General features: G+C 39.9%; 1 protein-coding gene across 1 annotated transcript in view; it reads left to right on the top strand.

The window, feature by feature from the left end:
• Positions 1 to 3,137: 3,137 nt before the first annotated feature.
• The window catches only part of agk (acylglycerol kinase), a 46,668-nt gene continuing 32,604 nt past the window's right edge, over positions 3,138 to 17,201 (top strand). The window contains exons 1-5 of the mRNA XM_060839411.1: positions 3,138 to 3,324; positions 8,705 to 8,744; positions 10,879 to 10,958; positions 11,791 to 11,866; positions 16,111 to 16,203. Coding sequence (XP_060695394.1) covers positions 3,224 to 3,324; positions 8,705 to 8,744; positions 10,879 to 10,958; positions 11,791 to 11,866; positions 16,111 to 16,203 — 390 coding nt within the window. The 5' untranslated portion in view covers positions 3,138 to 3,223. The remainder of the gene's footprint in view (positions 3,325 to 8,704; positions 8,745 to 10,878; positions 10,959 to 11,790; positions 11,867 to 16,110; positions 16,204 to 17,201) is intronic.

The raw sequence follows: 17,201 nt of genomic DNA, 5'->3' as shown, positions 1-17,201 counted from the left end.
TAAGGAGGAAATAGTTTTGTAACTGCATTAATAAAGTTGCACTGTTGCGCATACCTACACAAAATGGCAAACTGTGGAAAAGATAAGCTTTTACTGCTCCCGTGATTGTGATATCAGTGTGCACTAACGATCTTGCTTACTTATACTTTAACTGCACAGTTAGTTGTGAAAATAATGCTAGAACATCCTATATGAATTTGTATCAGCAAATAAGCACTTTTTTCATTTCTAATGGCAATATGGGCATTACTCACCCTTGATTGCTTTTGCACTGAGTGAATTGCAGACAATTTGGAGGGCAGTTGAGACATTATCTGGGTCTGATGGCATTTGTGGACCAGACCAGGCAAGGATGACTGATTTCCTCACAAAAGGACATTAGTGAACCAGATGGGTTATTTTTCTTAACAACAATTAATGATAATTATCATGGTCACTATTGCGGAGACTAGTTTTATAACTGATGTATTAATTTAATGTGAATTCTACCAGCTGCCACACTGGGTTTTTAACCCTTGTTGCAAGATTATCAACCAAATGAAGGGACATCATCACTACACCACTGTCTCCCGTACTTAAAAGTGGATATTCTTTGTTCAAAAAAAATTAAGTTTCTTATAATGACTAGTATATCGCAATAGCTTGAGTAAGATCAGACCATAAAAGTGATAATTGCAAATGAGCAGGAGTGTAACCCAAGACTGAGATCGGGCAATGCCTTTGACAGACTCTAGTGGGACTGACCATGGTCCCCTTGACTTCACAAAAAACTACTCCCCTTTGACTCTGAGTTATGGCCATTTGGTTGAAGCACATTCGATGTGTTTGCTGTGTAAGCTGTTGACATATACTGTAGTTGTGACATTGATGTAGCATAGACCCATACACTAACATGTCCACTTTGAGTGATCATTGCTGACAAATAAGACAAGCTACCTGTCTTCGTGTCTGTGCTGGGCAAGGCAAGAGAGATGTACAGTGAGCCTGCACATTCTGAATTGATATTAAAGCATGAAAAGGCACAGCCATGTAGAGATGCTGTGAGCATTCCAAGTAGGTGCACATTGAATAAGTGCTGAGCAAGCAATCAGCCCTTAGGTGTACCTGCTGTCTTGCATGATATGAGTGCCTCTTCCTGGGCATATAGGTGCCTGGCAGTGGCATTAAAGTATAGCTATCAGTGAGCTCCAAAGTGAATCAGAGATATGTGTTGTTGATATGGTGAGGATGCTGCATGTCTGATGCTAAATTCCTTGCGTGTGCAGGCAGGTAGCCCCTTCACTTGAAAGGTGGTGGCGGAGCAAGATGCTCCAGCCAGAGCTTGTCTGCTCCGCCTGCTCTTCTTCTTTCCTCCCTTGTCTTCTCTTTCTCTTCCTCCAAGTTTTTTTTTCTTGTTCTCCTTTTTCACTCATGGCCTCCGGTGAGGAGCAACAATCCCCGCTGTCCTCTGACGACTCATGGCCTGGTGCAGCATCCTCCCACAGTGGCTTATGCGGTGTGGAGCCAGGGCCCAGTGTGGACTGAAAGCTAAATGCCAGCACAGTCTGCTGTACTGAGCTCTTTTTCTCTAATGATGGACATTTTATTTCTGTAATACATCTTGTAACAAAAGAAGCTGTGCTTCAGTACTTTTGTATCTAAGTCAACACTGTAATTGGCGACGAATAAACGTTTCACTATACTCATTGAGTATATGTGACAATAAAGGCTATTCTATTTTATACTCTGCGACTGCTGGCGAAGATGGACACACACAGGAAGCAGCAGTGAATTGGAATCACCACATATGTGCTCTGACTTCCAGGCTGAGAACTATCTACTTTCTCTCTGCCATGTGGGAGAATGGGAAACTGCATATAAATGTCATCAGAATATTTAAAATGTTAATACATCAAAACTGTCCTCTGGCTCATCACATGCAAAATTGTCACCTTGATGTTCAGACCTTGAGTGCAAAAAAATGACTATTTTTGCAACATCAAGAACTTCATTTTTCCGATTTTACCATATTTCTCCACTGTTTTGACATTGTTAATGTAATTCAGAGATTGGGGAAATTTTGCTCATTTTGTTTCAATCATCCAACAAGAGATAATTATTGGAATGGATGACCAATGGGTAGTCTTGGGTGTGAGTAACTGATTGAGGCGTAAATATGAACCTGGAAAGCTTTGATGGTTTAGGTTCGTACTCAAGGGAGTTTGAAACTGGCAATGAGAGACTGGAAGCGATTTAATTTTAAAAATTGCGTAGCATGTTTTATTTACAAAGGCTAAGGCATGGAACATAGAAGGAACTTAAAGGTAGACTTTAACTGTGTGGCTTGAAACAAATAACTCAATGCTATTGCTTATTTTAGAAAATCTTTCGGAAATAGGGTCCAAACAATCTCGCAAAGGGGCATAAAAGATGATCTGAAAAGAGGATTGATATTCAAATCAGAATGGTTAAGTTGGCCAGTCATGGTAAGGAACTAGAATCAGTGTAGATCTATTTATTTGCTCGTGAAAATGTATATATCTTGCGATGTATTGATTGAATTACAGATTTGAATTTGTTTAAAATAACTTTAAATGCATTTTGATTTTTTTTGTCATGACATATATTGTGTTAAGATACGATAAGCCTGAAAGGCAGAGAAGTGAAGCCTGAAGGGGTTCACCTATTTTGTTCTAAGCTAGATGTTTCTGTGATGGCACCAAGAGTACTTAATGGGAAACAGGTCCTCTATTCATACTTAGTTACAGCAGGGATATGCCCCCTACACAAAGAAGAGGATAATGTAGGAATGTGGAAGTGACTGTACTTAGTAAGGCCAACACAGTACATCTGGCATGTATTATAGACTTGTTCATGATTTACTGAGGTTTTAGTGTAGCTTCCTTCACCAACTGAACGCCTTTCCCATCTTGAACAAGGTTCTCTCATGATAAAAATATACATTTCTTTGTATATTAATAATTTCTACTCTTCCACATCTATGGCATTATCAATTTGCACCTGGTCAGCAGCTGTTTAATCCTAAAAGCTGTGTCCTTTCCTAAACTGCCCTGAGTGTTAGTGGGGGTTGACTGGGGGAACGGCTGTGAAAGCGGGCTGTTGCTGGCCGGACCGTTTTATACACGGAACCGGTCTCCATGTGAACAAGGAGCTCCATGTTCGCGCTTGGATTAAAAGTGGTTTATTTCACGTGAAATCGGCATCGGCATCTAGAACCAGGGAAATGGCTAAAGTGTTAAAGACGCTCCGCAATCACTGGAAGAAAACAACGGCCGGGGTTTGCGGACTGAGCTGGGGAGCGCACTGGGTTCACAAGAGATACCGGTATCAGAGAGACCTTCAACCGGGGGGTTAGACCCCGCCCTTTGACCGGGGAGGGGGGTGTGGACCCCCGCCCTTTGACCGGGGAGGGGGGTGTGGACCCCCGCCCTTTGACCGGGGAGGGGGGTGTGGACCCCCGCCCTTTGACCGGGGGGATTAGGCCCCGCCCTTTGACTGGGGGGGTTGGGTACTGCCCTTTGAGCGGGCAATAAATGTTTGCGAGCCAGCGATGCCCATATCCCTTGGGTGAATATATAAGAGAGGCTTGAAGCCATCTTTTAAGCCGGGCTGGGGCTAGGAACTGCCTTTTCACTGAGACAGCTGTAACATACGGTATATGTGATCTGGGGAGGCAGCTATGAAATGCACAACCTGGGACATCAGCTCAATCATGTTATCGTATAATACAAACTCCGTATCACATATCAAATGGACTTGAGATAGAAACAGTGCTCTCTTTGCACTCATTTAATATGTACTACATACCTCTACATAAGCTATAGAAACTGGAGAACTAAAAATATAGTGTTATATGTAATAAATATTGAAATCTAACGAGCATTGCATGCTTGCTTTGTGGTTGTAATTTTAGAGGGCGCATTTAAGTCCTAGATCATGGTAGCAGTTGTACGTAGACAGGGTGATATAAACTTTTTAGTGGTTGTAGATTTGGTTAGGAATTTGACAGGTGTACATCTTAGCACGAGAGAACAATTTGAAATAGGTGGGCTGTAAATTCCCCAGAATAGGTGGGCTGTAAATTCCCCAGGGACAGTCAGCACAGACACAAGACCAGGAATTGATCTTGCAGACTGTTTTGCTATTCATTTACTTGCTTTTGAGCAAATGCATCTTAATCTACTAATTTACTTCAATTTTCAAAATTTCACTTCATTCTTCACTTATGACCTTTTTGAAGTAGAGAATTCCGTAATTTTCCATGGGGTGAAAAATATTTTTAAATTTGATTCTTCAGTAGCTTAGCTCCAATTTTAAGAATGGGTCCTATAGTTCTGATTTCCACAAGGAAGACACAGGGGCCATGACTTCTCACCATTGACTCTTGATTTTAAAAAAATTCTAACACTTCAAACAGATCGTTCTTCAATCTCAGTAGAACATCTTTTTAAGGTGAGGTAGTCTAATGAATCCATGCTGTACTCCCTCCAAGGACCATACACTGTTGCTTCACAATATTCTAGATGTCATCTGAACAATTGAAGAGTAATTTCCTGTCATTGTATTACAAATCCTTTACATTAAAGGGTAACATTGTTGATGTTTTTGATGACTTTATGTGCAGCTAAATTAGTACTTACAATTTATGTGTCTGCAGACCCTTCTGATCTTTCACAATTTTGTGTGCTCCATCAAAGAAAATGTTGATAGAATCATCGAATTTTACTCAACAGAAGTAGAACCACACCTGGGCCAACATATCACTGCTTTTTCCACATAATTGTATAAATTTAGTCTCTTTCTGCAGAATAACTAAATCATTTATAATTTCTTTTGGAATCTGTTTTCCCCCTCCCCGCCACTTTTTATTAGGTATATGTTGTATTCAAAGTTTGGGAGAAGATTTGTAGCTCGGGTGCTCATTGTTGTGGTTCTGTTCGCCGAGCTGGGAGTTTTTGTTGCAAACGTTTCGTCCCCTTTCTAGGTGACATCCTCCGTGCTTGGGAGCCTCCTGTGAAGCGCTTCTGTGCTGATTCCTCCGGCATTTGTAGTGGTCAAGGTTTGCGCGAAGATTTGTAGCTCGGGTGCTCGTTGTTGTGGTTCTGTTCGCCGAGCTGGAAGTTTTTGTTGCAAACGTTTAAAAAAAAAACACACCGGATCATCAATGCCACACTCACAGGAATCCGATTCACGAGAGAAGAAGAAAAGGATAGCCAACTCCCATTCCTAGACGTGATAGTACAGAGAACACCGAACGGAGAATTCACCACAAGGGTACACAGGAAAACAACACACACAGACCAAGTCCTAAACTATGAAAGTAACCACCCCAACACACACAAACGAAGCTGCATCAGGACACTATTCAAAAGAGCCACAACACACTGCAGTACACCAGAACTGCAAAAAGAGGAAGAGGAACACCTATACAAGGTATTTGCCAAAAACGGATACCCGCACAACTTTATCAACAGATGCCTAAGAGACAGACAACGGAACGAGGACATGCCACAACCAAAAGGACTAGCCACACTACCATACATCAGGAGCGTTTCAGAACTGACAGCCAGACTACTGCGACCCTTAGGACTCATAACGGCACACAAACCAACAGCCACGCTCAGATAACAACTCACTAGAACAAAGGACCCGATACCCAACATGAGCAAAACTAATGTAGTTTACAAAATACCATGCAAGGACTGCACAAAACACTATATAGGACAAACAGGAAGACAGCTAACAATCCGCATACATGAACATCAACTAGCCACGAAACGACACGACCAGCTATCCCTAGTAGCCACACACGCAGACAACAAGCAACATGAATTCGACTGGGAAAACACTACTATCATAGGGCAAGCCAGACAGAGAACAGCCAGGGAATTCCTAGAGGCATGGCATTCATCCACAAACTCCATCAACAAACACATCGACCTGGACCCAATATACCAACCACCACAGCGGACAGCTGAAACTGACACCCGGAAACGGCAAGGACAGACCACTATAAATACCGGAAGAAACATCAAAGAAGCGCTTCGCAGGAGGCTCCAGAGCACTGATGATGTCGCCTAGCCAGGGGACGAAACGTTTGCAACAAAAACTTCCAGCTCGGCGAACAGAACCACAACATTTGTAGTGGTTTGAATCTGCCGCTTCCGGTTGTCAGTTGCTGTCTGCTGCAGTGGCCGGTATATAGGATCTAGGTCGATGTGTCTGTTGATAGAATTTGTGGATGAGTGCCATGCCTCTAGGAATTCCCTGGCTGTTCTCTGTTTGGCTTGCCCTATAATAGTGGTGTTGTCCCAATCAATTCAAACCACTACAAATGCCGGAGGAATCAGCATAGAAGCGCTTCACAGGAGGCTCCCAAGCACTGAGGATGTCACCTAGAAAGGGGACGAAACGTTTGCAACAAAAACTCCCAGCTCGGCAAACAGAACCACAACAACTTATGTTGTATTGCCCTAATCTGTTATCCTTGGCATTTTTGATGGATCAGAGAATTTGTCAGACCATGGGATGTCAAGTATATTCAATATGCAAGCGCTTCTTAAAAATAAGCTTGACTTGTATCAATCACATGCCTAACATATAACATCATATAACATGGAAACAGAGCCTTTGGTACAACCAGTTCTTGCCGAAATCAATCCCAAATTAAACTAGTTCTACTTGCCTGCTCCTGGCCCATACTCCTCCAAACCTTTCCTGTTCATGTACTTATCCAAATGCCTTTTAAAGGTTGTAATTGTACTCACGTCCAATTGAACAACAAAAAAATGAGTATAGGCATCCAAATTGGACAAAGTGTAACCAAAAGTAATATAAATGAAGATCAAAACAGAGCATCAGATGCCACAACAGTAAAATCTAAAATTACTTCAAGTGCTGTAACAGAGAGGTTGGATTATGGAGATACGACCTGCAGTGCATTACAGATTTTGACCTTGTCAGAATCAGGGGCAGTTTACAGGTTGTTCAGCCTATCATGCATCCGCTGGCATTTTGAAAGAGCAGCTGCATTTAGTCACAGTTCCTCTTCTCTCTATCTATAACACTTTATGCTCCTCATGTTCTAGTACCTGTCCATCTCCCTTTATAATCATTTAAGGAATTACCATAGACTATCTTTTTCAACATTCCAGATCCTGCCAACTCTGAATTAAGCAACATTGCAGTCTCCACTAGAAAACTTTTGACAAATACTTAGAATCCATGACCTCTAATTATTGACCCACTCGAAAAAGGGAGTAGTTTTATTCTCTTTCTTCTGTGTCAAACCCTCTCATGAATTTAAACATTTATTAGGTCACCTCTTCACTTTCTCTGTACAAAGGGCAACATTCTTAATTTTTCCAGCCTTTCCACAACTGAACACTGTCATCCTTGATAACATCCTAAACAGCATTCTCTGAATTCTTTCTGTGGCCTTTACTACTTTTCTGATACATCTTGCAAATTGTTCATGACATTTCAGTTGAGGCTTAATGATCTGTATAGTTCTAACATGAATGTTTTCCTTTTATTTCTATGTTTCTATTTATAAACCCATATGATTTCTTCAACAGCACATCAATATTGCTTCCAACCCTTAAGGATGTGTGTATGCAGGCACAAAGGTTTCTCCACTCAACTGTGCATTTTAAAAATGTGTCACGTATAGAGTACCATCTTAAAATATTTGTCTTTCCAAACTGTATCATTTCACATTTCTCTGCTGTGCCCTCCACCTACCATGCTTTTGATAATTTCACCTTTATTTCTATGTCACCCTGAAGTCTATAACTAACGTCACCACTGTCTATCTTGTTGCCAAGTCTTGCACTCTATGTACACATTTTGCATCATTTTTCCTTGCAACCAGGTTAGATTGTTTGTTAAAATCTAAAGGAGAAATGAACCCCAAACTGACTTTTGTGGGACATTATTGCAAACCACCTGTCTGAAAAACATCCAATTCACTACAACCCTCTGCTCCCTGTCATTAAGCCAATTTAATATGGATATTACTGTTTTCCCCTTAATTCCATTAGATTGTCACTTATCAACAAACCACCTGCTTTTTTTTAATAGTCTTTTCTGGATTTGAAGTAGATTACTTGAACTTCCCACAATGACTTCTACCTGCCACAGTTTTGCTAACTCATTTTGGATTATTTCTATAACGGCAGGTAATTGTCAAACCTAAGATCTTAAATCAAACGAACTAGGTTGAGACCCTATAAATCAAATAATTATGAAAAGACAAATTAATCTAAATTTATTAGAGAGCTGGTTGTTCAAGGAGGCTAATATCAGACCAAGGAAGAATTAATGCCAAAAAAAATCATTGTCTTATGATTGTTCAAGTGTTGCCTGAGGCATAACACAATTTTAATTCTGTTTAAAACAGATATGCTATTTAGGTGTGATAAGCAGGATGTGCAAACAAGGCTCAAGACATTTGCCTGGCGTTTACCCTATAATGGAACTGCTCAACAATTATAATTTTATAGTTAGTATTAGATCACTAACTATTCTGCCCAACTTTGAAGAACATTAAAAATATTATCAAGTTAAAAGTTAAAGTCTGGTGGAATATTTTCACACAAATGTTTGCAATTATTGCTATAAAGTTTATTATTAACAGTACTTTCAATAACAATGTTTGTAATTCCATATAGTCCCTTAACATATCTTCTAATGTATTATTTAGGGACAATCTCTTGCGCAGGGCAGCATGTCAACAGGCAGAGGTAAGGCAATCGGAAATTATTAGACTTTCTTTTGCTTATTAGTTAGCGTCTGTAATTAAACTGTGTAGTTGCTGAGGCTTTGGGTTAATTGTTCAGTTTATAATTTTTCTTGAGTTCTGAAAAGTAATCATATTGGATCTGAAATGTTAATGCTGTTTCTCCACAGATGCTGTCAGACCTCCTGAGTTTCTCCAGCACTTTCTGTTTGTATTGCAGAATGTATGTGGATACAAGATTACAGTATCCAGTTCGTGCAACATTGCATTTTTAATTGCGATGAATCTACCAGTTTATATTATCGTGACTAAACTTTGGACATAAAGGTAACATCTTTATTTTAAGGGCTATTTGGAAGAGACTGGTGATGTCAAACCCAAAAGACTATTCAGTGCAAACCTGAAGGTTTTTTTGTAACAGTCCTATTGCCTAATAGTATACTTTTTGCTGCTTGGATATCTTTTTGTTCTTGATCGCCTCTCATTAGATGCAGATTTTAAGAAATGACTTTTATGTCCATTTGACTCTGTCATGGCATCATACCTCCTGCCAAACATTGAAGTTGCAAGAGCAATTGGTACATTACTAAACCTGTGCTCCAAGAGGACTATTGCTCCTAATGTATCTTTACCTACCTTGACTAAGGATTATGCTTTATTCTGCTACTTCGGACAACCTACTCCCATCCAATTGAAAAATGTGAGCAATCAATTTTTGCTGTTATGTTTGTAGGCTATTACCTATAGTAGATTCTATATGACTGTGTCAGCACCACAAACACGGTGTTTTCAGGAATGATTTAATAACCTCCTGTATAATTCCATAAAGCCTAACCTGAAAAGGTTGGTGAGGTCCCTATCTCTAACTATTAGAGAGCCAGCATGACAGTATTCTGACACTGGTGTGTAGATTTGTTTTCCTGTTGTGTTGAATCTTGGGTTGCAAATGACCTGATAGACTTGTGAAGATTTCCTCCATGAGTCCTGAGACTTAGCTGTCTGACAGTTGAGTCTGAATATTTAAAATGTTCAGCTAGCTCCAAGTTAGGATCTTTAGCATATCTCAAAACCACAAATATGCATTTAATTTTAATAATTTTTTTTGTAATTGCAATTTTAACACTTTCTGGTATTTTATTAGTGCGTGGCCTTGGTGCACCACTGGTATTAGCCTATATATAAATGCATGCAGGTTATTGCACTTTTGTAAAATACAATGCATTTCTCGATTCTGTTTCTTCAACTGTACTGAGCACAAAGCTACCATTATATTGGCAGATGTTGATCAGAATGGAAACTTAAAACTCGGAAATAAATAAATAAATGTAAGCTGCTTATTTATGATGCTTAAAGTTTCAAAGCATTTTCTGGGTAGTAACTTATTTGAGTTGATATGACAGTTAATCTACTCTCAAGGGCCTTTATTACCAACTTGAAAATTTTGTGATTTTATTAATATGTGTTTCATTGTAGTAGTCAAGGTGAAATATTTTTAAATAAATAAACTAGGCAGCATTAATGAAATATCAGATTGTTGATCAAAATTCCAACTTGTATTGTTGGATGCATTTTGTAGTTGCCTTTGTAAAGGGGTAGAGTGTTATTAACGATGTTTTAACTTCATTGTCAGTACTTAGCACTCCTGTGTCAGGTATGGTATAGGTTAGATGTAAAGCAAAACTCCGGGCAGACTTTCCACCAAATCATTTCAATGTCAAGCACAGTATGTGTCCGATTTTGAGTGAAAATGTCCTCACTATTACCCAAAAACATGTCTGTCTATTCCGGGATAGGGTAGAAGCCCCAACTGCACCAGTATATCATTTTTATTTCCAAATTTAATCATTTATAAACATTTCTTTGGTGAGACTGAGATTTTCAACCCAGTTGTCTGAATCCCTGTTGATTCCATGAGAGATTTTTGCTTTTCCTTCCTCAGTTTGCATACATTCTCTGATCAGCATTTTATGTTATTTTATTGTATTGAACCTATTTTCCGAAACACCCTGTTCAGTGATGTTATTACATACCTCTGGAAAAAGTGGTACTTGAACTTGGGCCTCCCAGTCCAGAGGTAGGGACACTACCACTGTGCCACAAAACAGCTCTTTTTCTTTAACATTTGTATTTCTGCTTAGGAGTATGGAAACCAGCTACTGCCAATCAGTGCAAAGGTGAAGAAAGCCACTGTCTTTCTCAATCCTGCTGCTTGCAAAGGGTAAGAGATTTCTCTGAGGCAGTTTTATTAAATATTAAAGGATGGCAGTGTTTCTTATATTTCTCATTAGAAATATTGCATGTTATGAATGTGGTTAATCACTTATTATGTATCAGCATTGTGGCAACAAAGAACAAAATTGTTGTCAGTACTGTTTTAGTCTAGAGAATCATTAATACATAGTGCTTTAAGTCTTCCATTTTCACTAGCTCTACCAGTATATATCTGGATGACTTCTAATTTGTTTATCTAGAAAATTAAACTGTGTGACCGTCTCCACAGTCAGATGTAACAGTAACAAAATGTAATCCCTCTGGCGTCTAAACACATTCACAACACAATGAGTCAGAGTAGAAACTTGGATAGATACTCAGTCTAATTATTGAAACATATTAAAGGCCTGATTATTTGAGTATATTACTTTGGCATCAAAATGAATGCAATATGCAATGCCACATCACTCCCTTTCATAAACTCAGGATACCTCAAAGTACTTCAGTCAGAGCTACCTTTGAAGAGTAGTTACCAGTGCAGTGTAGAAAACAGGACAAACTAAGTTGGACAAATTTTTTAAAATTTCCCACATTCTGCAATGGAAACTGTTAAAGGTGTAGTGTGGAAGAGCTGTCAATGACAGATTGGAGAGAGTTACTGTCAGACTCTAATAAGTAGTTCAGTATCTGGTCCCAGCTCATTTGTTTAATATGCAAATCGCTAGAACACTCTTGATTAACTTGTTAAAAGTATGTGTAAGTCCGCTGTTAGCACATCTTTTGAAAGTAGGGTTCAAGAAACTGCTTAATCCCAAATGTTTTATGTTTAATCTTTTCAGGAAAGCAAGAAGTCTCTTTGAAAAGAATGCAGCACCAATTTTGCATCTTGCTGGACTTGATGTAACGGTGGTTAAGGTGAGAATTCAATCAAAAAATTGGATCATGCATATGATTGCATTATGAGTGACAGAAACCAAAGATGAAATGATGTCCAGTTATTAATTTTCACCCTGAGATATGAAGCACATGTTCAAGGATCACAAAGATAGCTGGTTCACAGTCTTTAATGCATGACTTCTAATAGATGAAAATAAAGATTTAATTTAACTAATTTGATGAATCTGAAAAATATCTATTTATCTGAAGTTGGGATTTGAGATATGCTGCTTAGAGTGAGAACTTATTCATAAGACTTGTCTTGACTTCTAACTTGCAATGGTCACATTAGGCTGCAAAATGAAGGGTTAAGTACATTTTAAAATATTGGTGACTATTACAAATGGATTGCTACAATAAAGCAGTACATGGTAAAGTAGTTATTTCTGACTGGCCAGCAGATTACTGATTGTAGCTGAATATTCCCTTGTATAATGTCTGCATAAGACAGATAGGGTTCTACTATCTGAATGTACACAAGCAAAATACTATGGATGTTAGAAATCTGAAATTAAAAACAAAAATCACAACGTTCTCAGCAGATCTGGCAGTATTTATGGAAAGAGAAACAGCACTAAGACCCAACATCAGAACTCGACGGTTAGAAATGTAGGTTTTGAGAGTGTAAAGGGGATGGGAAGAACAACAAAATGGGAGGTCTGTGATAGGGTGGGATGGCAGAGAGATGAAATGCCAAAATATTTTATGTGCAAGGGCAAAATGAGTGGTGATTGGACAAGTAAATAAACAAAAGATATGTCTAGAGAAAGTGTGAATGACAAGATCCTGAAAAGCTTTCATTTTGAAAGCAAAGACAAGTGGTGAGAAAAGAAACCAGCAATGAAAACGCAGTAAAATAGAAAGCACAAGTTAAATAGAAGATTGTTGAACTCAGAGTTCAAAAGACTATTTAGTGCCTTTTCGATAGATGCAGTCCCAGTGTTCAGCTTTGTTGCAGCAGACCAAGCACAGAAAAGTCAGAGTCGGCTAAAAGTTGAGAATGTTCAAAAGGTTCATTATTAGTAGCAGGGAAGTCAGTCGACTGAATGACCGGTTTTATTGATGCCAGCAAAACAAATTCAATTCCCACACCAACTGGGATCACATTAAAGTTCTGTCTTCTCAACCTCACCTCCTGTGCGAGGTGTAGCGACCCTCAGGTTAAACTTACCACCAGTCATCTCTCTCTAACGAGAGAGCAGCCCTATACCCCTGTGGGGCGAAGGCACCTTTACCTTTATTATGCAAGTGTGTCTCTCAAATAGTTGTCAGAGTGCCTTCAGATTGTTTAATTCAACTTGCTCAGAAATGTTATTACACATTTCTACTGCAGAAGGGACTTGAACCTAAGCCTCCTGGCCCAGAGGCAGGCCCACTATCACCACACCATGTCAGGCCTATGCTGAGCAGCTGTGGCTCATTACACCTTCATGGGCCCTGAAAACAGTGGTTTAGAAACATAGGAATATGCCATTCAGTGATTTGAGGAGGAGAAAGTGAGGACTGCAGATGCTGGAGATCAGAGTCAAGAGTGTGTTGCTGGAAAAGCACAGCAGGTGAGGCAGCACCCAAGGAGCAGGAGAATAGACATTTCAGGCATGGGCCCTTCAATCAGGAATGAGGCTTTGGGCCGGAGGGCTGAGAGATAATTGGGAGGGGGTTGGGGCTGCAGGGAAGGTAGCTGAGAAGGCAGTAGGTAGATGAAGGTTGGGGAGAAGGTGATAGGTCGGATAGGAGGGTGGAGCAGATAGATGGGAAAGATGATGGACTGGTCAAGAGGGCGGTGCTGAGTTGAAGGCTTGGGACTGTGATAAGGTGGGGAGAGAGGAAATAAGGAAATTGTTGAAATCCACATTAATTCCATGTGGTTGCAGGGTCACAAGGCAGAACTTGAGGCATTCTTCCTCCAGGTATCAGATGGTTGGGGTTTGGAGATGGAGGTGGCCTAGGATCTGAATGTCCTTGGTGGAGTGGGAGAGGGAGTTGAAGTGTTCAGCCATGGGATGGTGGGGTTGGTTGGTGTGGGTGTCCCAGAGATGTTCCCTGAAACAATCCACAAGTTGGTGTCCTTTCTTCCCAATGTAGAGGAGACCACATTGGGTGCAATGGATACAGTGAATGCCATTTGTGGAGGTGCAGGTAAATTTCTGTTGAATGTAGAAGGATCCTTTGGGGTCTTGGGCAGAGGTGTAGGTACAGGTTTTGCAATTCCTGCAGTGGCAGGAGTGATAGGGAGGGGGCGGCGTTGATCTGACAAGGGAGTCGTGGAGGGAATGGTCTCCAAAATGCTGTGTGTTCTCTGTGCCGTTATGCTAGAATTCAGTGATACCTGAAAATTGTCCAAAGAATGTACAGTGTTTACAGCGTTCTCACTCAAAAAAGTGACCTACTTTGTTGCCATTGAGTGAATGACACATTAGGAAGAAAGTGCTGTCATGATGTTGAGCTGTTGGCTTTCTGCCTGCATCCAGAATCCTATATAACCTTCCTTTTCAGAGCTTCAACCTTAAATGGAGTTAGGGGACAGGTCTTAGAAGGGCCTACCATGAGTATTCTTTCCCTCTATGGGCTGCCTTATGTCATCAGGTTAGTAGAGTTCAGGAATGCGTGGTGATGTATACACACAAAATGAAGAAATTATTCTTTAGAGCTGAATGTCATAAGGATGTTAGTAAACTAATACTTCTACATGAAAATAGGGATTGAACTCCTCTGCATGTAAATTCATGGTAATATGTACAAGTATTTTCTTAAAGTGAGAAGGAAGGTAAAATAGAATGTTTACTAGATTGCGTTACTGAAAGGTAATGCACTTTGTTATCTTTGTTGAACTGCTATAATAATTAAAATTTTTCTGATACTGATTCCAGGTTAACTGTTATGATAATTGCTACCTCCTCCCTGTGGTTCTGCGATGTTTATTTCAGAGAAGGCCAATCTCAAGCTCATATCCTTCAATACAATTTTATTGACCCCAATTGATTCATTTTCTAAATTCTTGCACTCTTTACTGTTTTTGAAACTTCAAATAATACTGCCTGCCATGTGTTTTAAATTATACTGTAGCACCTGACATTTTGTCCACAACATTATAAAGAGGCTAATCTTAAAATTGCATACTGGATTGGTGCTGTAGGTATCAGTAATTTATGTTCCATGTACTGCCCTACTTCTGATCCTGAGTAGTACAGACTGTAAAATTTCAGCTATTGGCCAAACAGCATGGTTTTGGTACTCTTTGGGCAATCCCCTCTATTTGGACTAAATGTTTCAGACAGCACATGATGAACTTTTCAGCTGAACCATGACTGAGTGATATAGAGTTAAAATCAGCAACTACAAGTGGCCAGAAGTAGCAGTAGACAAGGCTTCAGAAGTACCTCTGTTACCATTATGAATCCAAACTTGCATCTTCCCTCCAGAGAATCTATATGGTTAGGACTATCCCTTGAAATAAACTGCTGCGCTCAATAAAGTTGATCCCTGAAATAAACTGATTAATCTCTGGCCAAACTTATCCACACTTCTAAATCTTGAGATAATTTTGTCTCCAGACCATCCAAGATTTCACTTGAGATGACATGTCAGGCAGCAAGAAGAGAGAGTTTGATGCTAATAAGCATTGGAGAGCTCAGTGAAGACCAACAGCAACTTGACAAGATTTTTAAAATATAAATTAGCTCTGACTAATTACAGAAAATGACAGTACTGGTAGTACATTTAAATAAGCATGAACATTGGAATTTTATTTGGTGACCAAAATCTAACCTTGTAATATCTAATGACCAAAACCAATCAACTTATGAACACTTTAGGAGGCTAAGAACTGATGGTATAGAGTGTTTAACCCCTGGAAGCGACTAAATAAGAGGGCATATTTTTAGTTTTAGTTTATAAATTCCATCTGCTACATGTAATAACGAAGTTCATCCTGCTACATCTACCTTCTATCCTCAGTAGTTTCACTGAGACCTTTTGGTTCTGTGTGTCATATTCCTCTTTTTACCTGTTGTTCTCTCTGAAATGTTATATTGTTTAACCTCTTCTGAATAAGCTACAAAATATCTTAAGGTTTTGTCCCTGTTTGCTTGATTTGTAATTGGAATTAATAACAATTGAGGATTTACTTTAAAATGTAGTGAAATGTGTTGGGTTTGCTGAACTTGTCGTTGTTCTACATGTTCTGAACAACTCAGGTGATCTTTTCCCTGTTCCTGTTGCAGACTGATTATGAGGGCCAGGCGAAGAAACTCTTGGAGTTGATGGAAGACACTGATATGATTATTGTTGCTGGAGGGGATGGCACCTTACAAGAGGTATAGTAAAACTTTGAAGTATCAGTCCTGTGCAGATATGCACCCATATGACATTTTATAATTTAAACAAATTTACTCTGAAATGGCACACAGTTGACAGAAAGGGAAGATGTTGGCGAATTAATTTCATCCAAAGGTCCCCACTGATGGAAATGTAGTTTTGGGAAGGTCAGAGTGTTGTGCACGGGAGTGGGAGGGTATAAGTTTGATTCTTAGCTTATAAAGAGCCAATGGAGTTCAGAAAGAAACCACTGGAAAATCACCCTGTTACCTCATAGCAGATTGGCGTTGGCTTTCCTCCAAGCTGAGAATTGGTGCATGTGGAAAAGCAGAATATCTGCTTGTGGCTGGATATAGAGTATTTTGATTATAAACTCAGTAATGGATCTTCCTACTATCATCCTTGATTTTCCTGCAACCTTGTGTAGAATTTCCGTAAGTTGAGCATTTCCAGGATTTGATTAGATTCCCTACAGTGTGGAAACAGGCCCTTCGGCCCAACAAGTCCACACCGACCCTCCAAAGAGTAACCCACCCAGACCCATTTCCCTCTGACTAATGCAATTAACACTATGGGCAATTTAGCATGGCCAATTCACCTGACCTGCACATCTTTGGATTGTGGGAGGAAACTGGAGCACCCAGAGGAAATCCATGCAGTCCTGGGGAGAACGTGCAAACTTCACACAGAATTGAGCCCGGGTCCCTGGCACTGTGAGGCTGCAATGCTAACCATTGAGCAACCGTGCCGCCCCATATGATGAAAGTTGATTTTTGTTGTTTATCCATGGTGACCCATGTAGGAAATTGTGTCCAGATTGGTGGTACACCCTGACGTATCTGTAGTTGTCTTCTTCCGGAAAATCTTCTTCCTGAAGAAGGGCTTATGCCTGAAACATCGATTCTCCTGTTTCTTTGATGTTGCCTGACCTGCTGCGCTTTTCTAGCAACACATTTTTAAGCTCTGATCTCCAGCATCTGCAGTCCTCACTTCCTCC

Source organism: Hemiscyllium ocellatum, chromosome 19 (genome assembly GCF_020745735.1).
Source record: "Hemiscyllium ocellatum isolate sHemOce1 chromosome 19, sHemOce1.pat.X.cur, whole genome shotgun sequence".
Taxonomy (NCBI): Eukaryota; Metazoa; Chordata; class Chondrichthyes; order Orectolobiformes; family Hemiscylliidae; genus Hemiscyllium; species Hemiscyllium ocellatum.
The sequence above is the reverse complement of the archived record's forward strand: the minus strand, read 5'-3'. Positions and strand labels throughout refer to the sequence as shown.